This window comes from Chionomys nivalis, chromosome 11 (assembly GCF_950005125.1).
Source record: "Chionomys nivalis chromosome 11, mChiNiv1.1, whole genome shotgun sequence".
NCBI classification, from domain to species: domain Eukaryota; kingdom Metazoa; phylum Chordata; class Mammalia; order Rodentia; family Cricetidae; genus Chionomys; species Chionomys nivalis.
Genome location: NC_080096.1, coordinates 42,755,606 through 42,781,231, shown reverse-complemented (window position 1 = coordinate 42,781,231; position 25,626 = coordinate 42,755,606). Strand labels below are relative to the sequence as shown.

The window sequence follows — 25,626 nt, the reverse complement described above, 5'->3', positions numbered from 1 at the left end:
CTAAGCTGGTCTTGAACTTGCCCCTACTCCTCCTAAGCCTGCATGCTCAGTTTATATAGTCTGGTGATTTGAATAACAACGGCCCCCATAGGCTCATATATTGCTTAGTGCAAAAGACTTTTTGAAAGGATTGATCTAGTGGGTGTGGCCTTATTGAAGTAGGTGTGACCTGGTGGTGTAGGTGTGGCCTTTTTGGAGGAAGTGTCACTGAGGGTGGGCTTTGTGGTTTCAGAAGCCCAGGCCAGTTTCTTTCTTTCTCTCTCTCTCTTTCTCTCTCTCCCTCTCCCTCCCTCCCTCCCTCCCTCCCTCCCTCCCTCTCTCTCTCTCTCTCTCTCTCTCTCTCTCCTTCCCGCTTGTTCCCCTGTAGATCCAGATGCGGAATTCTCAGCTGCCATCTGCCTGCCGTGACAACAATGAGCTAGATCTCTGAAACGGTAAGCCAGGCCCCAATTAATTGCTTTCCTTTTCTAAGTCGCCCTGGTCACGGTGTCTCTTCCCAGCAGTAGAACACCAACGAAGACATGGCGTGCTAAAGATTGAACCTAGGATTTCATGTGCTCTAGGCAAGCACTCTGTTAACTGAGCCCCATTCCCAGCGCTAGCCTGCCTGTTTCTGAAGTGGAAGGGTAACAGTGGAGCCCGCCTTCGGGTCAGTGGAATGCCTTCCTCTTAGCTGGTATCCCCATCTCTTCCTCGGGAAGCAAGCAGCTTCCCCGAGGCAGCCATTGTTTCTGCATCCCTTCGAGTCCATTTTCTCCCCCCTTAAAGGCTTAGTAGCTCAGCTGAGCGTCACCGAGTGCAGATTCTTTAGATCTTCCTCACAGAGAAGAAAAGGAAGACCGCCTCTCTCTCATCACTTTCCTCTCTGTCGTTAATTTACTTTTCAAAAGACACATTGTCAAGCTGAAGAGTATAACTTTAAACTGTGTGTTTACACCCCATGCCCTATAAAACCTGGGGTGATCAACCTCCTGAAAGGACCTAGGGGAAATGTACTGGGAGAGGCAGGTGTTTTGAGGGCGTGAATCACTGCAGTAGAAGGAGAGGCTGAAGTAGTAACTGGTCCGTCACAGCTGCTTTGTTTATTTGGTTTTTTGTTCTTGTTTGGTTGGTTTTTCGAGACAAGTTTTCTCTGTGTAGCGTGCTGGGATTAAAGGCGTGGGCCACCACTGTCCGTCTTATTTTAATTCCTAAAGCTGCTGGGGAACGAGTTCTGTGTTTAGCTGGTGATCTGTCCTCACGTGTGATCCTTTAGTCTCTTCCTGCGAAGCTTCCTTCCTGCTCCCAGGCTTACTACAGTGAGCCCTGACAACCCCCTCCCTCCCACCCCCCCGCTTCATCTCCTCCCCAGCTGTCCAGTCGAGCCCTCCAATGGCAGACGGTGTAGAGCCGGGGAGCAGGGGGAGCAAGTGCTTGAAGCAGTGCATGAAATATCTGGCCCACAGCTCTGACCCATGAGACGTCGTTTCCTTAACTGGGACCTAGACCTCACAAACAAACCTTGAGAGGGCCTTTTTAAGCCTACATAAAATAGCAGAGATCAAGCTTTCCCGCCCCCGGCCCTCTGTGTGCCACACACCCTATTCCTTGTGGGCATATAATGACCCTTCCCTCTCCGTGGTGGTCAGCCTTGCCTGCGCATGGAATCGCCAAGGGAACATTGAAAACTGCTGATGGCTGGCTCCTGCCCCCAGTGATTCAGACTTAATTGGTCTGGGATGCAGCTTGTGGACATCAGGGTTTATGAAATTCCCCAGGTGATTCTGATGCGCAGCCAAGGTTGGGCGCTTCAGAACGACTGTTTAGAGCAAGATTGAAAGTTCTCGTCAATTGCCCACTCGGCCTCTTCCACTTGGCCCCCAGTCCCTCGCTAGTGTGTAGCTGCTGCTAATCACCAGATCATGAATGTGAGCTAATTATGGATGTAAACTAATTTTAAAGGGGGGAAAGCGCACAACAACATGACGGAAAGCAAGAACGGAGCCTTTTTCCATTCTTTCGGAAGAAAGAACCAAGTTTATTTAGGTAAGCCCCTGGACCACATGTTTTATCAATGGGAATAACCATCATGATGCTAATAACTCTCTATGATGGGCCTCCTACACCTGATTTTATTTTTGCTGTCTTTCCCACTCTCCACCCCCAACACATACACACCGGCAAGGTCGCCCCCGCCCCACCGCCATGGTCTTTCTCCCCTTCAAGCTTTGTCTCAGGTCAGATTTCTTTTTCACAATTCTCTTGGCCGATAGTCCATGGACACGTCCTTCCAGGTCCAGTAGAACCCACGCTGCCTTGGCTACACACTGAGGGAAGATGCCGTCTCCCGCTCGTTCTCCTTCTGCCTTCATGTGTGAGCTACCTATATTGATGCTACCCGTTCATCTCCAGCGGCACAAGGGGCTCCTCTTTTTTCATGGGTACAGTCGGCCATCTGTTTCTGAAGGCTTCATAGCTATGAAATCTACCAACTTTGAAGAGAAGGCAGGGTTAAGCCTGGGATGTTGGCTTGGCTAGTCTTTCATCTTAACACATTTTGGAAGAGGGAATTTCGGTCGAGAAAATGTCCCCACCAGCTTGGCCTTGTGAGCAATGTCTGTAGAGTATTTTTTAAATTAGTGATTGATAGGGGAAGGGCAGTTCATTGCAGGTATTGCCATCCTTGGGCAGGTGGTCCTGGGTGGTTTAAGAAAACAGGCTGAGCAAGGCGTGAGGAGGAGGTCAGTAAGCAGCGTACCTCCATGGGTCTCTGCTTCAGCCTTCCTGCCCTAACTTGCCTTCATGATGGATTGTGAGTGGGACATGATGGATTGTGAGTGGGAGATGTAAGATGAAATCATCCCTTTTTCCCCAAGTTGCTATTGCCCGCGGTGTTTTATCACAGCAGTAGAAACCTGAACTAATGCAGCAGGCAATGGTGCTGAACATGCACAGGGTTTCAGGTGCATGGGAACTGTGGGCTGGCTGGTGGGACGGGCTGTTCTCGGGAAGGGTAGGGACTTCACGGAATGACCCTTTCAAGTCCCCCCGCAGCTCTGGGAGGTTGACCAGTGCAGACCTCACCTGTAAACTGGTCTGCTCATTCGTCCCAGTGACTGCTGCTGACTGGACCCCTGTGATCTGCAGCCTTAGCATCTGAAGATATTGTGCCAAATGAAACCAGCCCAGTTTCTGCCTTTGGATAGGATTGCTTCTGGGGAGAAGACAGATTAGAGGGTCATGGCAGAGGTGGTGGGGTCTGAATGATGTTGGAGTCTCTCTAAATTCCTCCTGGAAATCCTCTACCTGGTGTGGCATGAGGAGGCTGAACTTTGAGAGGTGACTGAGTCATGAAGGCAAAGTTCTCATGACCAGGACTAGTAAAGCCCTTTAGGGAGGTTGCAGAGACTCCCTAGCCCTCCACCATGTGAGCACACAACAAAGGGGGATATATAAAGTGGAACACAGCCTCCTGAGACCCTAGACCTAATGGGACCTTGATCTTGCAGCTTATGCCCCCCACAAACACGAGGAACAATTTCTGATGTGTCTAAACCACAGCTGGCTTATCGTTGAGCATCCTGAATCTAGTAAGATAGAAAGGTGGCTCTGAGAAGTATGGGGGTGACAACCCCCCTGAAACAGGGAGGCAGCTTTGAAACCAGTTAATTGGTAGAGGCTGAGAATCATGAGGTTCATACGAGGAAAAGATGTATGAGTATGAAGAAGACGGTCTTTGTTGCCTTGCATTCCCTTGGAACAGCACTTCACTGTCTTCCCAGGCTGCATCCAGAGATACTCAGCAGGCCCGAGTCTGTGTGCTCTTCCCTGGACATGGGGCACCTCCATTCTGAGGGGCAGGGTTGTTGCACTGTCTCCTCCTTTCCTGGGTACCGGCTCTGCATTCTGACCAGGAGCTCCAGCAGCTCCAGCGGCCATCGGCTTTGACTCCTGCAGGAAAATGTGCCAGAGGAGGAAGAGGTTAGGGCAGGAGGAGCAGCTGGCTGCAGGTGTCAGGCAGGAGGTCACCTGATAGCTCCAGAATGCTCTGCAGTCCCTCCTTGGGGAAATGCCCTGGGTAGCCAAGCAAGACCTCTGTGCTTGCTGCCTTGCGGTTAATTTGAAACTCTGGACAGAGTGAGGAGAGGCCACTTGGGAGCCCATCTCATGAAATTGGAATCCACGGCTGCATGAAAGACGGATGGCAGGGCAAGGCGGGAAGCATGCTTCTCTGGGGACATGAGGCCACGTCGCTGGAGGGTGTAAGGAACTAGAACTATGGCCACCCTGCAGATCCAAGGCAGAGAGATAGCTAGAGGTCTCTGGAGCAGATTGTTGAGGCTCTGTATGTGAATTTCTAAGCCAAACCCTTTGGAGTCTGGCAGTGGGTCCTGGAATATGACAGATTGCCTGTACGAAACTTCCAAATGCTTGCAGTGAGTGTGGAATCTAGAAACCAAGCACCCAGGGTTGCTGGCTCCACTGGCTATGTCTCTGCAAGTCCCTCTCCCCCAGGAAGGCTAAGGTTTTGACTCTACAAGAAGTACGGACTAAACTAAAAATGCTCAGCATTTTCTATCAGTACTTCTTTTTCCTAAATTAAATCTTTCATGAACCCCACATCTAATTCAGATGAAAGCAGAGCAATTCTGTTGAAGCGAGGGTGACTATTGGGCTCACCTTCCTCCCCTGAGGCAAGCCCTAGCCCCCCACGGCTCCTCAGATCTCACTGGGAACATCATTGGATTAGATTATCTCCAAGTCCCTTGCAACACTGTAATTATACTCCCTGATGGGGCAGCCACAGCGGGATTCATGGTCTTCTTTCTCCCACCTCTGTGACGCTAACCCTGGTGGCAAAGGTTTGCTGGGAATACTCCCAGGGACTCTAATGGGTTTCTGTGGACGCTGATAGATTTCTCTGCCTTAGTTTTCCTTGCCAGCTTAATCTCTGTCAGTCTGAAAGTTCAGTGAGATGGCCATGAGGCCACCAGATGTCTGCACTCTGCTTGGAGGGGTACTGAAGCTCGCGGCTAGGCTGGCAGCTAGCTGAATGGAAGAGGAATGAATGCAGGATAGAGACCTTGGCTATAACGCCCCCGTTCCTCTACCCTCCCCCACATCACTGACATCTTACACCTCCCCCACAGCCCACAGTGTGGTTCAGCAGAACTGTCTGACCTTTGCCCTGTGAGAGATGTGTCTAAGTGACCCCTCTTCTCTTTATCTCTCTGCTGTGTGGACCAGGCCCTAGAAAGGAAATAATTAGAATGGCCAAGACAGAATCACAAGTGTGTCTTGAAGTCAGGCCTGACTGAAATCCACAACTGGTTAGCCCACGCTTGCTCCCCACTCCCTTAGGTGATTGTGACTGAGATGACCTCAGAGTCTCTACTCTCATTCAAAACTTTGGGAACACTATGACATGAGATGTCAATAGTGAACATTAAGTCAAGACCGTGGGTCCTGGCATTAGACTCCCGTGGTCCAGCTCTCTGTTCCTACCTTCTCCAGTCACATGACCTTCAGCAAGTTATCCAACCTTCCTCCTGGCCCAGGCTCCTTCAGTAAATGATACTAACAAGAGCATTTATCCCCGAAGGCTCTTGTGGGAACAATTAGGCTCGCACACAGGATGTGCTGCTATGATGCTGGCTTGGAATGAAGAGTCATTATTTCTGTCAAGTGGCCCTTGGTCCCTTTGAGAAAGCTGCCTGACTGAAGGGGCTGCAATCTAGTGCATACCCTGCTAGTGAAATCAGAAGGGTCCCTGCACTCTGGAGCTGGGTTGTCTCAGGTTGGAGTATCTTTCTCTCCCCCTCCCCCCCACTAATTCACCAATTCCCAAATAGTTAGGCAGTGGCTTTTTCCGACTTCCAGGAAGAGACAGTGCAAGAGCCTTGAAGCTGGTAGTTAATGGTGGTAGTTTTTATTCTCTGTACCCACATTTCTCAAATTTGGGCTTTCCCTCACTCTTCTGAGTCTCTCCTTTCCGAGTTCCTCCTCTGGAGAAGAGACAGCAGTTTGAGATCTAAACTGTTCTTGAGCAGAGAAGGGGCCACCCCAAGTATGCTCTGTCTGTAGCATTTGGCATGCAACAGCCTCTTCCTTCTGCTTGCTGACATGGAATCAGCTATATGTTTTAGCTGGTTTAATCTTCAGCATGGCACGTGAGGACTATACTGATATAATTTCATTTTATAGCATGTGCTTACATGAAAATCACTAACACTTAATTCAAAGGTATGTTTGACCTTGGAGTTGTGCTCCATCCTGGAGATTCTCTCTCAACGCGGGAATGATAACCCACCATTATCTCATCTCAAGACAAGATCATCTAGGCTGTCACCTCTGACTAGTAAGGGAATTGCTGTTTGGGGTTCTTCCCAGCCAAGGGGAGTTGGACTATTTCCAGCTTCAGACTAGATCTCTTCCTCATGTTGTCCTTCCCTCGCCTAAGTCAGAAGCTCAGAGACTCTTAGGTGGAGGCCTTCAAGAGGCAACCTTACCATCTTATCTGTGACTTCCTGCACGGTCGTACCCTTGCCTCCATACGTGCCGCAGTAGATCTGGAAGGAAGTCCTCACACATTTCCAGCATCCCTCTGGTCCATTAGTCCTGAGCTTTGATTTCAATGGCCATGAAGAACACATCTCATCCCTTCCTGCATGATAGTTCCCAACAGCCTTATCCTTTCTGAGTCTTCTCTGTGCCAACAATCTCCAGTCCTCCCTACATTTCCTCTTATACCATAGTGTCCCCACTTCGCTTCAGCAACATCTGATGAAGTACATGGGAATGAGCGGAGCTCCTGGCACATCAGAAGACTCACAATTCTAGCTCGTTACTTCTGTGAACAGAACCCTTTACTCTGGGATAGATATGTCATGCTTCGGACTCCGGCTGAGTCAGGGGCCTGCATGATTTGTTTATTTTCTACATATGGCTGTTCAGCCAGTGGCTCTTACCCTCTCACTCTGTGCTTCCACGGGTTGTTATGGACATACTACCTTGTGATTTCTCCATCCAGACTGCCTCTGTTCTGTGTACGTGTTCTTCTGTGGTAGCCAAACGAAACTGATGTGTGCATTGCTTTTGCCACCCGTACGCTCTGCCTTTATTCTAGACACCATATGAAACCAGCTTTGTATGGCTGTTAAGCTGAAAACTTAGGTACTGATACATGCATTGATACTATTGGAGCTTGCCGGGCCTCCATAGGTCCGCAATCCCTGCTTTTTAAGAAACCGAGGTGGGAGGTCACAGGTTCAAGATCTGCCTGGGCAACTAAGTGAGGTCCTGTCTCAGGATAAGAAGCAAAAAGAAAGCTGGAGCGCAAACCGCCATAGAACAGTTGCCCTGTGCCTGGGCTCCTCTCCCCAGCCAGAGAGAGAGAGATTGGACTTCAAAAGAGATTTAGATGGAACCAGTTGAGACCCCAAGAAAGAAATGTTTAACCAGTTGTTAGTTTATGAAATATAAGGGATTCATGTCCAGGGTCCCCCCGAGTTCATCCTAAAAGGAGAGAGTTTTACTCCTGTTGATGAATTTCTTCCGTAACGCTGGCTAAGGGGTTGATTTATGCCAAAGTTACACACTCCTGGACCCCATTGGCCCCAATTTTGTATCTAGTAGTAACTCCTTACGTAAGTTATCTATCCAAAAGACATGTTTGACTCCCAGATCTCAATACCTGTGAACAAAACCTTATTTGAAAATTTGGTCTTTGCTGTGAAAAATCCCATTAAGAAAAGGCCACCTGGATTAGGCTGGGGCCCTAATCCAATGAACTGTATTCTTACAGAGAGAAAAACTGAGAGAAGAGGGCAGGGGAGAACAATCATATGACTATGGAAGCAGAGATTGGAGTGAGGTGTCTACGAACCAGGCAACTCCAAGATTTGCTGCCAACCACTAGAAGTGAAGAGAGCCATGGGGAGTATCCTGCCCAGAGGCTCCAGAGGCCCTATGCCTCGTGTCTCTACCAGCAAACCTGGACAACAAACCTTGATAGCAGGGAGAAAATGGAAGAAGGATTAAATATGGGACATGAACTATAAAACTCTTAGCTGTGGACTCTTAGGGTAATCAAAGAGAGGACCCAGAAAAAGGGACTAAAATCCCAAAGGTTCCTCTGCACTGGCCCTCAGATCCAGGCCAGGCTAGGGCAGGGTGGAGTGCATGAGTCTTACCCTCCAGCCCCATCTTCTCACAGGCGAGGCCTTGCCGACCCCGGCTGCATTGACACTCGCAGCTCGTGCCCTGGAGTATGGCCTCCCCATTGTTGAAGCAGGGCCCACAGCGGCAGGCATTGAATTCCATCAGATACTGGTCCAAGGCCCGGCGCAGGTTCTGCCGTTTGGTCTCCAGAGGCCCCAGGTTTGTGTGCCGCAAGAGCTCGTGGATGGGCTGCATCTGCAGGTACAAGAAGAACTCAGGGATTCTCCTTTGGCTCTGCCCACCTTCCCGGAGCTCAAGGACTGGCTGCGAGGCTTCTAGAAAGCCTGCTGCAGAGGCAGATCCTCACCGCTATTCTCTGAATGACACTAAGCATGCCATCTCAAAGATGAGGAACTGGGGCCTCAGAGTGTGCATGTGACCAGTAAGTGCATGGACCATTCTGAACATGGATCCAAATAGCTCCAAAACTGATGCTTTCTATACACCAGAGTAAGAAGAGCACTTAGCAACCACCTTAGCCAGATCACTTCTTGCTTCCAGAACTTTAGGAAGACAGAACCATGTAATGGGTCGAATTCTGTGCAGTCACGTATGAAGCCAGAACCATGTAATGGGTTGGTTTCTATGTAGTCAGGTGTTTTCTAATGGTTCTGTCTGTCCCCCTTTAACACAGGCATTGATACAGGGAGTTTTGTTGTCTTTGGAAGCAGATCCCTTAGTGATGCAAGCCCAGTGGTTTGTGGGTGGATGAGTGTCATTTCCAAGTGAGGTAACCAGCGTTTCCCTGCCTCCATTCTGTTGACTGGAATGGAGAATGTGCTGACAGGAGCATGTTGTACTGTGAGCGACAGGCTGTTAAACAGCATCACTGGACTATGCATGCTAGATGCCAGCAACACCCTTGTCCTGAAAACCAAACCCGTCTCATGCCATTACTAAATGCCCTAAATGCAAAACTGTCTTGGGCTGAGAAGCGATAGGACCAGTAGGAAGAGGACATCATTCTCCTGCTTCCTGCTATGGGATCTTTGTCATGTGACCCGCTGTACCTCCCTTCTGTATCTGAAAACTGGGAATTACCACCTCGCCTTCTGGTTTTCCTGTGAGGACCCAGGGAGATGACATGTGACACAGTTTTGTCACCTAGAAAAGTGAGGTGAATGCTACTTGCTGCCTAGCTGTATGGCTGAGAGGTTCAGTTTTCCTACTAAGCCTGGGGACATTGCCTGCCCTCCAGAATCCTCATGACACAATGTAGGAGCGAGTGTAAGAAAACAGTGTAAGAGAGAGACTAACATACAACAACATACTGGAGTTTTTAGAAATGGCATTAGCAAAAAAGTGGACCATGCCGGGGACAAGTGGGTGAGGTGTTTGCTGTGTGAGCTTGCAGACCTGAGTTAGAATCCCTAATGCCCTAAAGATCTAGGCACAGCAGTCAACTCCTGCATGTAACCTCAGCACTGGGAGGCAGAGACAAGATTATCCTGGGGACTTAACTACCAGTCATCACCAAGAGCCAAGTCTTGTGAGAGATCCTTTCTCAAAAAGTAAGGTAAGAGCAACAGAGGAAGACACTTGCCATTGACCTTTGACCTCTCATACATTTTCAAGGATGAGTGCGGCCCACACACAACAGCGGGCCGGGAGGGTATTCCTCTCTTCCACCTGCACTGCCTCTGGTTGTCTTTAGCACTGCCCTTGCAATGCTATGTATTTGCAGAAGGTCTACAATGAAAGTCTTCTCCAGGGCTCTAATTTTACCAGGGAGCAACCTGAGGCCCCAACAGGAGAAGCAATTTGCCCAGGTCAGATAGAGCTACCCTGGTCAGTCAGAAGTCAAGGACAGGCACTTCTCAGAACTTTGATGGATTCTTGGAAATGTTGGCAGAATGACTCATGGCAAACAGACCTTGGTGAATGGTCAGAGGCCATTGCAGGGCCCTACAGACAGGGGAAGCAAGGATTGGCTGGAGCCCCAGCCAAAAGATAATCGCTAACTGGGAGATCAGGGGACTGGGCCCGTTGTGAGGACGTAAGTATGAAAAGGGCTGCCCAGGGTCCTGATTAAAGAAAACTTTCAGTTCCAGTTACCTGGACAGCCCCACAGGACAACTTCCCCTTAACCTTGAAGCAGACTCAAGTCCCTCCCCTCTTCTCATGACCCTCAGGAAATGTTCCTCGGGAAGGTTGGTGGTTTTTTAGGAAGAGAAAGGGATAGAGAAGAAAGGATATTAAATTTCAGAGCTTAAAATGTATTAGCAATGATAGTATCCAATTTATAGATAAGCAGAGTCAGAGAGACAAGCAATGAAGCAACATAACATAAGCTAATGCATATTTAACACAATGTATATAATACAGAATAATACAATATGACCCAAGAATTCATTCAGTCTAAGTACCAGCTATGAATAAATAGTTACTGCTGACACCATTTCTACTTTGGGTTTCTAATAATTCCTAACCTGTTTGCTTAATCTGTGATCTATCCATCCATCCATCCATTATCCATACATACATACATACATAATCTATCCATCCATCCATCATCTATCCATCCATTCACCTGTCATCCATATCATCCATCCATTCCATCCATTCCATCCATCATCCATCTATCTATCTATCTATCTATCTATCTATCTATCTATCTATCTAATCTATCCATCTCCATATCTATTTATCTAATCTACCTATCTCTATATCTATCTAATCTACCTACCTATCTATCTATCTCCTCTCTGTCTCCCTCTCCACCCTCTTTTTAAAGCATAAAACTGGCTTTATTTCACTACTCTGAAACCTGTCTGTGATTTAGTGTGTTGACATACATGTCTCAGGGGGTATTGAAAGTTGCGAAGCCATGATGGATATTAAAGAGTTAATGGGACATGGCTGTCATTTGTTTGCTACAAGCTTTTATGCTAGTCCATTAGTTCTGGGGATCCATTTCCTCATCTAAGATTCCCTATCCCTTTCTTCAACTTTATAATCTAGCATTCTTGTTATGTAATTCACAGTGGGCTAAAAGAGAAGGAATAGACCAAGGTGACACCTGGAAGCGGGGATAAGCCATGATCCGAACCACTCTTCTCCCCACCCCAAATCCTGAGTGCTTCTCTCCAAAGAGAGTTTCAATCGTCAAATTGGGCCCTGCCCTCCCCTTGGAACTTCTTAAGGCAAAAACCAAGTCCAAATCTTGACTGTGAAAGCTTACACCACACACACACACACACACACTTTCTCCTGACATCAATTTTACAGTTTTTGCCCAAATCCACTAATAGCTTGATGCTAGCAATTTTCAGACCCCCTGTGAATGACAGGCACATGAAAGTGGTCCCTTACTTATTGGAGAAGAAACTAAATCAAGGTTAATCCATCTGACCTTCCTTCTTCCCAGAGAATGGGTTTTAAAATAGTTTTAGGGTTAACTGTCGTGATGTCTTAGAAGCGTCTGTAGACATAATATCTCTGTGTTTAAATACATGCAGAAAATGGGCACAGATAGGGAGATAAGAATTGGGACAACAATAATACTTTTCTTAGAAGTTTGAAATCAGAACTGTTTTGAAAGGGCTGTCTTGACAGCTAGTAGAATCCAGTTTGTAAGGATAAGAACAAAGCCAGTTTTGTTTTTTGTTTTTTTTTTAACTTTGTTGGCATGTCAGGCTGGAGGACTCTTAGCTGAGGGGCTTGTGTGTCCCAGGTTGTTTAGCAGGATTTCTGGTTTCTTTCTTTAAGTCCCCAAAGCACTGACCTTGTCATATTGCCTGGCACTGACCTGGCACATGGCCATATTTCCCCTGGGCAACAAAAGCACCCTATCCCATGGTAAAGAATCAGTGCTTTGTAATCTTTTTTTTTTTTCTTCTAGACAAGGTTTCTTTGTCTAGCCTTGACTGTCCTGGAACTAGCTCTGTAGATCAGGCTAGCTTCGAACTCACAGAGATCCAACTGCCTCTGCCTTCTGCGTGCTTCTCCCCCCCGCCCCCCGCCCGCCACCGTGTTTTAAAGAAGGTGCTAAGGCAGAGGCGAATGAGAACTGAACACACAGTCCATGAGCCTGCCACATAGGCACTATCTGGCAACTCATTTAGTGGCTTAAGCAGGTCATTTTTTTTTATCTGGACCTGATTCTTAATCTGTTCAATATTTGTTGACCGCCCCCTTAATGAAAACATGACATTCTGAAGAACGGACTATCATTCAGCTGGTAAAAATTTACAGGGAGATGGACACATGTGGAATCACAGTAGTCAGAGAGGTGACGCCTCCCCAAAGCATGTTCCCCTCATATACAGATCCTGGCCATTGATGTAGATCCGTGTAAACAGCTGTGCTTGTGGGTCAAACCCTCAGAAAGGCGAGCAAGAGGAGATAATACTCGGTGATGAGAAAGGACTCATGGGTAGATAAAGGAATATAAAGCTAAGCTTCATCGAGTTTTCATGGTGGATGTGTGGATTCAACTCTCCATGTACTGAAGTAGCTAGAACCAGTCTTGCATCACCATAGAATCCGCGATAGAATCCACCATGCGCTCTTCCTTTGAGGGAGCAACTGGGAGAATTGGCTGTTTGTTTGCATTCTGTTGACCATGAGCACAAGAGGAATTAAACATGACTAGCTACCGAATACTTTTGTCATACTGACCTACTTATAAAAAGTCATTTTTTTTTTGTATTTGTCCTGGTGGAAGGAGTGCTACAACTTGAAATTTTCTCTTTTCTTCTGTTTAAAGCCATATTCAATCCTTTGTTATAGAGCTACTTAACATGTAAACTGTCTTGCTACTCATATAAAGGACAGTTTTTTAGTAACCTTTATAACCTCCTAATGTACCAGATGTGATTTTTAAATTAGTTTGTACAATAATGCAAGTTGGGGTCTCATGTCCCACCCTGCAGAGCTTCTGGGATTGCTGTGGTCACCTGGACCCCAAACAGACAGTAAGTTTCTGACCCCAACTGTCCTGTGGGTCTGGTCTAATGCCACATCTTCCCGCCAGGCAGGTTTGGGCAAGGGCACCAGTTCAGTGTGCCGTTACATTTGATCTTGTTCTTTGATAGGCTCATAATAAGAAATATGAAATGATCTGGTCGGCTTCACTTTCATTCCTTATAGACGTAGGGTTTCTTCAACTGCGAAAAGACTTACCTCAAAATCGATAACAACAGGGTTATACTTTAATGATCTCCCCCAGGACCGGTACGTAATGATACTCCTATCTTCGGTCAAGACACTGCCCCAGTCAGAACTGCCACCTCGCACCCGAGAAATGATGTCCTCCACTGCCGAGTTCTTATTCTTTTTATCTGTCAAGAGGAAGGCAGAGTTAGCTTTTCTCTCCCAAACCAGAGGACTGGTGGTTAAGTTCTACTGATGAGAATTTTTAGTAGTGTTCATCAGCTCTCCTTAGAACTAGACCCATTCTTCTATGACCATCAGGATGGGGTAGAGAAACTGCACATCCTCTGAGTCGAGCAGACCTGGAGAAGCCAACCCAACCCAACCCAATGTGGATTTATCAGACTGGAAAGCTCAGTGGGTCAGGGGTTTACCCAATGCCTGCTTGTTCTTGAATTCTCTCCCCACCATCTCTCCAACTCTCCTTCTTCCTCTCTTCCTCACTCCTCTGCTTTGTTCTTGCTCTTTCTCCCTACCAAACATTGCAGAGGCTATGGCAGATGTCACTGTGGCACTCAGTGAAGACACTGAGAAGCAAGCAGCCAGACAGGCTAGTCAGGAAGGAAAAGGAGTTGGTGACAAAGCATTTGCTAGGTCAAGGAGAGAGGTCGAGAGGTCATCAGAAATGGAGTTATTTGGTTTAATACCCAAGGTGTAAATAACCTAAGCGGGGGTCATAACTTAAGACCAATTGGTATGCACTTTGCCTGCCTCATCATGCGCTGATTTCATGCTTCTTAGGTTCTCTGTCCCGCACCGGAAATGACTTTGATTTGTATTTGACAGTTGAGTGACTGAGTGAATGTAGAAATCACCCACGTTGATGCGTTCAAGAGATGTTGACTATCCATTCACATCCTCTTACTACTCATCGTTCCTTGAGCCTGGACTTGGGAGTCATAATATTTCTCATGAAGACTTTGCCTACTCCCTCTGCACCATTCCCTGATGAAATGATAACAGGTCCTCCCTAAGTGTCCCTTTTCACCCCATTCCTTGCTGGGGTCTTTGTCGAACCCTTGGAATCTGGGAAGGATTCTTAGACTATTGAGTATTTTTGAGATAGCTTTAGTGCAAGCAGATGGACCCAAAGCAGACATTATACACTGGCCATGGTTTGGGGCTATTCAGCATCTGCATTGTGAGAGAAATGGAATCAGCTGGGGAAGACAATCATTTACATGGATTGAGTGTCCCAAGGAAAGGCTGGCTTCTCTCTAGGGGAGACCCACTGATAAATACTCGCCAGTATTAGCAGCTCCAGATTTCTCACAGGTTTGTCTTGATAACCCTCCATCAACGGTGAAATGTTCCCCAAACTCCAGGCCCAAGGAACCTCCGAAGCAATATCCAATGTCTTTCGCGGTCACACCTACAGTAGGAAGACAGAAACCAAGTCCTCAGCCTTGGAGTGATCAAAATGACAGCTGCATGCTGCAGCCGGCTCAGGCTAGGGAGAGCTTCCTCTGGCTTTAGAGGCATCTTCACTTTTCTCTCCTGGACGGCCATTCAAACACCTGTAGAATCGAGGCAGCCCCGGCGCTGTCCATACGAGTTGCTCTAGACTCCTAATCTTTTTTTTTTTTTCCCTCTTTGCCATTCTCTTCTGAGTCTCCTTGGAGCAATGGTTCCAGGGCATGCACCTCCCTCCAAGCCTGGTCTTCACCCCGCTTCACACAGGATATCCCTCAATATAAAAGCCCTCTTCCCTACCACTTCACCCTGTCTGAACCCCACCCAAGCTCCTTTTCAAACACTTTACTTTAGGAAGTGTTTTAGGAGCACAATGCTTCTCGCTCTCATTTGTCACTGTTCTTTTTATGCAGGAGCTCAGTCTTTTTTTTTTTCCAGAACAAATGGTTGGTAATTGAAAGAAAAAAGTGAACGTCATGACCGTGTGGGGAGGGGATGGAAGAAAAGGCTTACAACTTCAATCCCAGTTCACCCTCTGTGAACTCTGCCAAGGACCCCATCCCACTGACCTCAGCTTCTCGTTTATGGAAAGCAGGGATTGCTCCCCCATATGTCTGGAAGAGCTGAAGTGCTCTGTGACACTCTGACTGTCGGTTTCTGTACACCTCTGGAGCTGGATGGAGTGCCTGGAGCAAGAGACGCTCTGAGCAACCCACTTAACACCAAGTAGAGGGCTGCTTCTGCCATTTCCACCGAAGCACTTTTCATTTTTAATGCACAACTAATTGAGGAAGATTTAGCATATTTAATTGTTTTGATTAAAAAATGCTTCAACAGTGATAAACAAAAGTGGATGAAAAGAATTCACAGCCAGAAGCCAGAGTGATTGCTTCCGTGAATGACAGAGTGCCGTGGGATTAACGACGTCATTGCCTGATGAGTCGGGCTGGAAAGGGCTGGGGAGTGATAGTGCTCTTGAAGGGTTTGCAGACACAGTGCCATGAAGCGCGGGAGAAGGGAATTTGAGCTTGGTTTGAGCTGTGAGACTTGACTGCAGTGACTTTGGCTTCTGAGGACCTCAAAGAGTAGAGTACCAGACAGTAAGGGGAGGGACATGACTCAGAGACTCGTAGAGTCGAGTGCTAACGAGCCTTCAGACACCCAGCCTACAGTTCTATTTGTAGTTGAGATACTTATGGCTCATAAAGGTTAATTAGCTCACCTAAGGCCATGCAACTGCAGGCCCAGAAGCTGAGATTCATGGGGATCGCTGTGTGGCCCTGAAGCCTGCAGCATTGTCACTATCCCCAATCACTGAGTCAGACTTAAGCATCCTGTTCTCTGAGAGAGAAATTGAGTTGGCACCTGCTGTGTACCATCACTGCACTTCACGTGCTGGCAAAATAGCCATCTTGAGTTCAAACTCCTGTGGGTTGGATGTGAATCTGATTAGCTAAAGTCCTGTCCTTATAAGGCTAGCAGGGGTGAGGCAAGGACCAGCAGATGACAGATCTATATCAGCTCTGCAATGCGGCAGAGCTGATGAGATGGACCTTAACAGAAGTCGTGAGAGATGCTACAAACAGGTAGCCACATAGAGCCCACTGGGACACTAAGGACAACATGCTGGGTCAGGTTGAGGAGCTTAAACCTGCATCCAAATGCAGGAACAGAAATAAATATTGGAAGCAAGGAAACGGATCCAGGGAGATGGATCTAAAGGGTGCAGAGGCACAGTGGGAAGAACACAGTAGGTTTGGAGTTGGTATGGAGGACCAGTGTGGTCTAGACAGGTGTCCTGATCTGTAGAACACCCTGCCAATGTTCTAGACCTGTTCTGCCTACTCATGTTCCACAGGGTGTCTTTGACTTTGGTCATGTCAAACTAGACTTGCTTGAAGCTCTTGAATTCTGAACTCTGGGGTTCATGGCCCCACACCTGACTGTGGATTAAGTGTAGACTCCTAGGCCCCATTTCCTTTCTTTCCGAGTCTGGATTTTTGTGGAATCAGAAATCTGTGCTCTAAGCAAGGGCCTTGGATTATTCTCAGGTGGTGTCCAGGACAAGTAGAACTCTGTGGTTCCACAGGAGATGTCTGGTAGCTTACTGGAGAGCCGTGGCACATACCGGTTCAGTCAGTGCCCCTACCATCGCCTTGGATATGGACACAGCCGTCACCCTCATCTCATTTACTCAGAGTAAGAACTAGGAAAGCCAAGAGTTAATTCCGGTTACTAATCAGGATTCAGAAATCACTCAGAAGACTGGATTTACAGTCTGAGAGAACTGTGACTCATTTCGGGGAAGTTGTAACATTCTACCCTGGGGGCAAAATACCAACCACACAGGTACCCCCGAGGAATGTGGGGAGCTGAGCAGATAAGGCCTAAACTTCCGGACTACTCCCAGTTTATCAGGGTGATGAAGCCAGATGAAAATAATAACCAGAAAAATAAAGATATAATCTTAGATTCCCCTCCCAGGCTAGAAAAAAATCAGAATCCAATAAAAACACTTTCCTTCCATAAACCTTACTTAACCATTAAAATTCCTGAAAGAGGACAGAGATCCTGCAAATTATGACAATGTACGGCCCCTGGGGACATTATACCGCAAGAAGGAAGTCAGTCTCAGAAGGACAAGGGCTTCATGCTTCCCCTTATGTGAGGCATCTAAAGTAGTGCAACCCATCGAATTAAAGGAGATCCTAACAGTTGCCAGATGTGGAAGGACGGGGAAAGGGAGAGTTGCTAATCAATAGACATGAAATCTCTGTTATGAGCTCTCCGTCCAACACTGCTCCTCTAGTCAATAACACAATGTTATATGCTTACAGCCCCGATAAAGGCTTTTGTCGTGTGTGTGTGTGTGTGTGTGTGTGTGCGTGCGCGCGCGCGCGTGCGTGTACTCATGTGTATAAAGGCCCAAAGGTGATGCCAAGGAATTTAGGGAGTCTTTATGGGTCTGTATTTGAGGCTGGGTCTCTCAATCAAACCCAGAGCTCACTGATATGGTGGGCTAATTAGCATTACTTTTTGTTTGTTTTGTTCTCAACTTGGCATAAGCTAGGGTCACCTAGGAAGAGGGAACTTCTTTTTTATTTTTAAAATTTATTAAGTGAATAAATAAGTAACTTTTGACACAGGGCTCACTATGCAGCCCTGGCTGTCCTGCAAGTCCCTATGTAGACTACACTGTCCTCAGATCAGAGCACCAGAACCACCAGACTCTGCCCCCAAGTGCTGAGATTAAAGGTGTGTGGCACTATGCCTGGCCCAGGAAGAGGGACCTCAACTAAGAGCATGCCTCCGTCAGATTGGCCTGTAGGCAGGTCTGTAGGGTGTTTTCTTGGTGGATGGTGTATGGGGGAGGGCCCAGACTACTTTGGGTGTACCACCCAGGGAAGGTGTTCCTGGGCAGTATAAGAAAGCTCTCTGAATAAGCAATGACGAGCAAGCCAGTAAGTAGTATCCTTCCATAGACTCTGCTTCCGTTCCTGCCTCCAGATTCCTGCCCTGACTTCCTTTCCTATGGACTGATGTGGAATTGTAAGCCAGGATGATTTTGATCATGGTCTTTATTACAGATGCAATCATTTTATGTAATAGGAAGCAAACTAATAAGGATAGATAGATCGATAGACAGACAGATAGACAGATAGACATGACAAGGCCTTCATCAGGCAGGCTATCATGGTCACTAGCATTTACTTGGGTTCTGGGGATCCTGGGGATCTGCGCTCCAGTTCTCTTGCTTCTGCAGCAAGCACTTTAGCGGCTGAGCCACTTTCAAAGCCCTAACCTTTGGAACAGGGAATGTTTATCTGAGAGAGTAAAGATCTCTCCTTGTGTGAGTAATATCTCTATCAGACAACTCTCTCTGGGGGCACATGCTGAGTGAGAGGGACCCCAGGGGATTGGAAAAGGATTGTGTGTATGAAAAGGGGAGGGTACTGGGATAAGAACTAGCATCAGATGAACAGAGACTTCCTAAAGGTGGCTTTAGGCTCCACCAGAGAGATTCATCATGTTGATCAAAAGCCAAGCAGAAATGAACTGACTCAGAGGGCAGAGAGAGCCCACCATGAAAAGGACCAATCAGGGGCTGCCTGCCTGCCAATGGAGGGGCGGAGGTCAGTAGGGAGGAGAGAAGAGTGGAAGACCAGAGGTCTCCTGAGGTCTTTTTGCACTGAAATTCTGAAATGTCAAGACCACACAAAAATGCTTCAAAAAAGCATTGGGGGCAACTTTGATAAGCACATATCGCTGTCTGGCCACACACAAGGCATCTTTGTAATAGGGGGGACCAAGGACAGTCAGTATGGGGAGACAGGTAAAGAGACATAAAGAAGGGCTCTGATGCAGTGCCGAAGGCCTGAACGGGCTTCTTTGGGGATCAAAGGAGGGTGCTGAATGCAGGTGGGACAAGCAGCACTAGGCAAGAAAATGTAGGCTGTAGAGACAGAGGGAGAGCACGGAGGGCTCATGTTCCCAGCAACAAGATCGTACTCAGAAAGGCTGACCTAAACTCTAGAGTGAAAAGGTGGGAATCCCCAAGGGTTCCAACTCACTCTAGTCTGGTGCCAAGAAGGGCTGCTTTAATGTCTGCTTGGCAGCCCAGGGGCTCAAACAATATGTCTCTGGCCACCACATCTGCTGTCTGCTTTCCTATTTGGCATGGCTGTGGTACGGGAGTGAGGGCAGTCCTCATGACTCTGTGAGAAGTGCAGAATCAGTAGGGCTCTGAGGGAGAAGCAGGCCGCTTGACTTCTGGGATGCCAGAACACAGAGAGTCTCTGTCGCTGCTCAGATTAAAGGCATCAAGTGGAAAACAGGTGTGATGCATTATTTATCTCTTGCAGCAAGCAACTACCACTCAGGTGACTGTGATCTCTCCACTGTGTTGCTTCGTGACACCGGTTGCCTGCAAAAACAGCCTCTCCCGAGGGAAAAGGAAATCTTAGCCATGATTCCGGCCATTGCAGTGGGAAAGATCATTGGTTAGTTTGTGGCTGGACTGGTTGAGACAGGGTGGCTAACTCACCTGCCTTCTTCAAGTGTCCATTAGTCTGTTTAAACTCATGTGTCTCGCCAACCAGATGACGGACATGAGTGCTGTATGCCTTGCTTGTGTTACTCCTCGTGGCCAGAAAGCCTTTTTGTCCCTTTTGTTGAGCCTTTTGGGTTCTTCTCCAGCTAGCCTTTCCCCCCACTTCCTAGGGATCTCTACAATACTTCTGTGTTCCCCCACCCCACCCCAGGACTTGTATTTAGCACACCCTAGAAATTTTTTCTTTTTTGTCCTTTTTCTTTTTTTCTATTAGACTGGAAGCCATCATGAGGTTAAGAAAGGTTCAGCACAGATTCTGGCATGTTCCAAGCCCCCGGGAATGTTCAGGTACCAGCTTTTCCTACCATTCCTAGATGATAGCACTAAAACATGTAGGGAGTCATGTGCGCTTCAGAGAAGTCATTTGTATTCTTTTAAAGGAAGATAAAAACCAGAGCTTCACATGAATCATGGTTAAGTGTTGGTAGTTGATGAAGGGTTGTCGTCTGTTTGATGTCATCAGCTCATTTCAACCGTCTGTGGAGCAGGGAGGGTTTGGTCCTACATGAGCTTACTAGAAAAGGGTTAGTCTGCTGGCTGAAAGTGTAACCTGAAGCCATTAGCTGAGAGTGTGCTGCTAAGTTTTTACCCTCAGTTCCCCTATCTTTAAAATGGGAACAGTGGTTTCTGTTAGCGAATACCAGAAAACAGTGTCCAGCAGCACAATGATGTACTTGACTGATATTGCTGGCTCACTCTCCCCAGGCCCATAACTAGCAAACTCAAGAATCAGGTCTCTGAAAGCTAGACAAGTTGACCCAAATCCACAAGCGCCTATGTCGTTGTTGCCAGTGGCTATGCAGAGAAGCACTCATCACATGTCACCAGGATCAGTGATGTACCCCCACAAAGAGCTCTGCAAGGGTTGCCTTCCAGCGATGTCCCCATTACACAAGGAAACTCAGAGATCGGCAGCCGTGTAGTTCCCTCACCGTGGCCATATTAGGACCGCAGCCCAGCCTTCTGCTCCCCGATGAGAACTGCTTCCGGTTCTCTGATTTTGCACGATGATATTGGCTATGCCAAGGAGCAGCATGCGGGAGGCCAGGCTCGGAAATGGTGTCTACTTGAGCTGGAATCCATCTCTGACCAGTGCCTGTCTGGACAGCTGTTTGACGTCACTCTGCTTCAGTTTGTCTACTTAGAAGGTAACTTTAGTACGGCCCCCTCATGGGACTTTGATGACAATTCAGTGGATTAATCCATGCCATATTAACTGCTCACAGAAGTTTCATTAAGGGCCAAACACTGCCATTTATTACTGTTGTGGGAAAAACTGCAGGCTACACTGAGCCTCTGGGTTCCCAATTCTCGACATGGAAAATGTGAAACCGGAAGAGGCCAGGGAATCTGTGATAACAACAGGTTCTCTTTATCAGCACTTAAATGGTATAATCTTCTGAGACACGGGTGAGGGCAAGCAGGAGAAGCAAACACGGATTATAGGTAAGTACATATACATATCCAAGGAGGCTAGCCCAAGGTACCAAAGCCTATGCTCTCTATGCCACACTATATTGCCTGCAAAGCTAAGGGTGGGAAGAATTACGATACACCTCAGATTTTTCTCCTTTAAGATATTTTCAACGATATTAGAAGTGGACATTCAAAATCAGGACAAAGTCGGAAGGATAGTGCTGGGTGTCTCTCAGTTCCATGGGTATGCAAATGACTTAAGGGGAATGGGGACAGAGCCAAGACACCAGGAGTCTGTCAGTCAATCAATACCATCCATCACCGTGAAGTCTGGTTGTCATGGTAACTGGGGATAAAGCCTGGAGCTTGTTAGAATCCAGCGACTGTCTGTTCAGGGTGACTGGTTGGTTAGCGGGCAGAGCAAAAGACCTGCTGGGCCCTTCCATACTGCTTAGCCATGAATATAGAACTCTTCACAATCAAGTCTTGGTCTAGCCCACCCTCTCCACTATCCAATGGACCTGAGACCCTTTAGGAAAACACTCGACTCTGCAGAGCATAAGGAAAGCTACAGAGAATGTATGCCAAGTAAAGGATTTGGACCCACCCTCCGCTGGGGTTCAGCCTACATCCTCGGACAGGACTCTGTATATTTACCAATAATGGGATGCCAATAGAAAGAGGTACTACAATAGAGCGACACATATATCTAAGTCCAAAGGCTACCAAAGCTCTTAAAGACAGGCACGTGGCCTGGCCCAAAAATGGAGACATTGAATGATTGCTTAGAAATTCCAATATAAGCCAGGCAGAGACCTAAAGATGAACGAACATCAGACTGGTGGGGAAAGGGTGAGAGGGAGCACAGAATCCCAAGGAGAATGTAAACATGCTCAGGGCTGAGTACGCGTCTCAGTACAGAACAGCAACCTGGATGGAGGTTTAGTGAAATATGGACATAGCTATTACTCCCAGCATCGGGGACCTTCCAGGTTAGTGTTCATCTTTTCATGACTCTTGCTGCCGACTATCCCCTCTAGCTTTTGAGGCCAACACTGACGTCATTGCCCAGGTACTCTTAACATAACTCTACCTGACACCGCACAAAGGCAAGCACAAGGCCTCCTCCACAGAGCCTAGCGATGGAGTGAGCCTGGACACTGGCCTTCTAACATCCACCCTCCTTCTTACTCCGACCACTCCCCTGCAACTCCCTGAAGGTTTGATGTCTTCAGAGGCTGAAAACTAAAAGGCATAGGAAAAGTAGCTTGGTCTCCCCTTTGAGCTTGGCCTGTGTCTCTTTCTATTCAAGAACAGTGTTCTTAGGTACCTCCAACTAACAGCACATTTCTCTAGGGCAGGGATCTGCATGCCGAACCTCTGTGTACCAGAAATCATGACTGCTCAGTGCAGATTTGCAGCATATGTGGCTGTCCTGGGCCTCCAGATTGCTCACAAAGGATTTAGGGATGGCTCATATTCTATAACTGTGAATATATATATATATATATATATATATATATATATATATATATATTGCAAAGATCTAGAATATATATATATAATTGATTGCTTCTGTGGAGAACCCCAAGATACTTTCTGCTGCCTCTCTTGTGGCTGTTGATGATTTCCCCCATTATTTAGAGTGCTTTGGTACATGTTCATAATCAGTGGACGACACATATACATACATAATTTTTAATACTCTTTTGACTGTCTCTAAAAGTAAGAAATATATTTTACATTAAGACCTCACAAGTAAGAAATACATTTTACATTGTGATCCCACGTCCACACATTCAGCTAAATAAAGTTTCAGTATTAATTACATTTTGAGCGATGCACTCACATTCTGCATCTTACCTTATTTTAGTGTGTTGTGCGTGATTTAAGGCTGGTCATGATCTACTGAATTTCTTTGACAATCTACTAATAAACTATATTCTATGGTCTGGAAAAACTAAGGTTACAACATCCTGAGACTTTATAGTACTGTTGAATAGAGTGAGGACGGCCCTGGCTCTTTGGCCTGCCAGGGAATCTTTTTCCTCCTACTGGGTGGCCTTGTCCAGCATTAATATGAGGATTTATGCTTAGTCTTATCACATCTTGTTATACCATGTTTCAGTTGATATCCCTGTTCTGAAAGGAAACGCAGGAGCGGTAGGTCTTGGGGAGAAGGGAAGAGAGGAGGGAGAGAATTCTGTGGTTGAGATATATTGTATCAGAGAGTATCAGAGAAGAATAAATTTTTTAAAAATTGTGATTTCCAAGATTGACACCTAATTCTAGTGACTGACACACACACACACACACACACACATCTTTGAGATAGATGCTTGATACTGAGAAAAATATTTGACATTGATAAACCTTATTCCTTTGTAAATTATATATTTTATTATCCTTTTCACAAACGTCTCTTCATTAAGTGAAATAGGGAATTTATTTTTAATTTTTTGAGACAGGGTTTCTCTGTAGGCCTAGTTATCTTGGAACTCACTGTAGACCAAGCTGGCCTCAAACTCAGAGATTCACCTGCCTCTGCTTCCCAAGTGTTGGGCTTAAAGATATGAGCCACCTCCGAACAGTCAAAATAGTGAATTTTAAGTTATTAGCCCAGTGTCAACCTCCTAGCAAATGCCAGTAACTATTGGTTGGTCTCACCATCATATGTATGGTGATGAATGGCATCAGAATGAATGGCAGAATGTACTTATGTATGGGAAAGGGGTCCATATTCGGAAAAGGCACAGACTCTAACTCAGAAGACCTCAGATCAACACTGAGTCACGTTACAGGGTTTACTTAAGCTCTTTGAGTCTTCTCTCTAAAAATTAGAGGAAATAATAACACAGTTCCTCATGAAACTATTACAAAGATTAATTTGAATACCAGATATGATTGTGTGTTTGCTTTACAAATATTAGGTGTTGCTGCATGTAAATATATTTTATTAAAATCAAATACTTTGGCTGATTCTAAGTACCGCGAATGAGAAATCTCGATCATTAGTCACTTTGGGTGGCAACTCATTTGGCTGCCCACAAAGTAAATCATCCGTGACTATAATCAGGTGATTATAACAAAGAAAAACCCACTCTCTTCTATGAGCCCCCCGATGAGTAGGAGTACTTATTAATCATGTTGGTATCTGGACAGTGCCTCCCGTGTTAAGCGTGTTTAACAAATGTTTATTTAATGGAGAGCTAAAGGAATGAATGAAGAAAGAAAGCAGGAAGGTGGGAGGAAGAGCAAGGGAAGCTATAATTAATTCTGTCCTTGTGGCTTGTTCTAAGTTGTGCGTGAGAAGTGGTCAACTGGCCCAAGGACCGTGATGGAGGAGACTGATCAATGAAGGGTTAGATGAACTACACTGTTGCTGGAAGGGCCTTTCCAGGGCCACTGTGATCTGGCATCCATCAGGGCCAGGGATGATGGAAAGCACACACTGATTTGGGCAGAGTTGTTAGCGCTGTGAAAGATAGTGATGAGAATCCAAAGTGACCTTGACGAATGGGAAGAGCAGACCCTCCAAAACTGGATGAAGCTCTGGAGACAGAAATGAATGACCTTGATCAAAACAGCAGGCAGGTGGGGGAGGGAGGCATGATGGCTGAGGCTCCGGGTCTACAGCAGAAACACCAGCCACTGCGGGCAGAAATTAATGATAATGATTTCCCTTCTGTTTGAGCAATGTTTCAGTACCAGCCAGTCGCACAACCCGGCGATACGGGTCTTCTTATTATCCCCACTTTACAGATGAGAGGACAGTTAAGATTACCTTCAGAAATTGGAAGGCTGGCGATAATAGCACACAGTAATACGGGCACTGCCGTGCTCTGAATATCGCTCATCCCCGAGTACTAGCATATTGTAATTCTTTCCTCAGTGTCACAGTGTTGGGAGAGGGGAGGGGAGGGGCTTTCCTAAGTGACTGTGCCATCAGCATGGATTAATACCATACCCCTGTGAATGAGTTCATTCTTGCTAAAGCTGGGTTCTGTCTCTTACGAGTGGCTGTTTGCCTTTCCGTTGTTCTGCCAAGTGGTGCTGCAGAGTGAGGCATAACCTATGCCAGGTGTTTAGACTGCCTGACCTTCAGAGCCATGGGTCCTAACTCGATCTCCTGTATGTGACCTCATCAAGTGTTCTGTCAAAGAACCAAAAGCTAGACCCAGATAAAACGATTCCATAGCACAAAAATAGGTAACGCTTCTGAGTTTCCATATGTCAGGCTTGGGGCCAGGCAGTCACATAGATCGTTTTGTTTTCTGTTTAAAAGAAATCTATGAAGTGTGCTCTGCCACTGTCTCCTTCGGAAGAAAAGGAAA

General features: G+C 46.7%; 1 protein-coding gene across 1 annotated transcript in view; it reads right to left on the bottom strand.

The window, feature by feature from the left end:
- Nucleotides 1-3,778: 3,778 nt before the first annotated feature.
- The window catches only part of C8a (complement C8 alpha chain), a 55,184-nt gene continuing 33,336 nt past the window's right edge, over nucleotides 3,779-25,626 (bottom strand). Inside the window, exons 8-11 of the mRNA XM_057785225.1 lie at nucleotides 14,600-14,725; nucleotides 13,324-13,481; nucleotides 8,172-8,394; nucleotides 3,779-3,930 (exon numbers count right to left, since the gene is read on the bottom strand). Of these exons, the coding sequence (XP_057641208.1) occupies nucleotides 3,779-3,930; nucleotides 8,172-8,394; nucleotides 13,324-13,481; nucleotides 14,600-14,725 (659 nt within the window). The remainder of the gene's footprint in view (nucleotides 3,931-8,171; nucleotides 8,395-13,323; nucleotides 13,482-14,599; nucleotides 14,726-25,626) is intronic.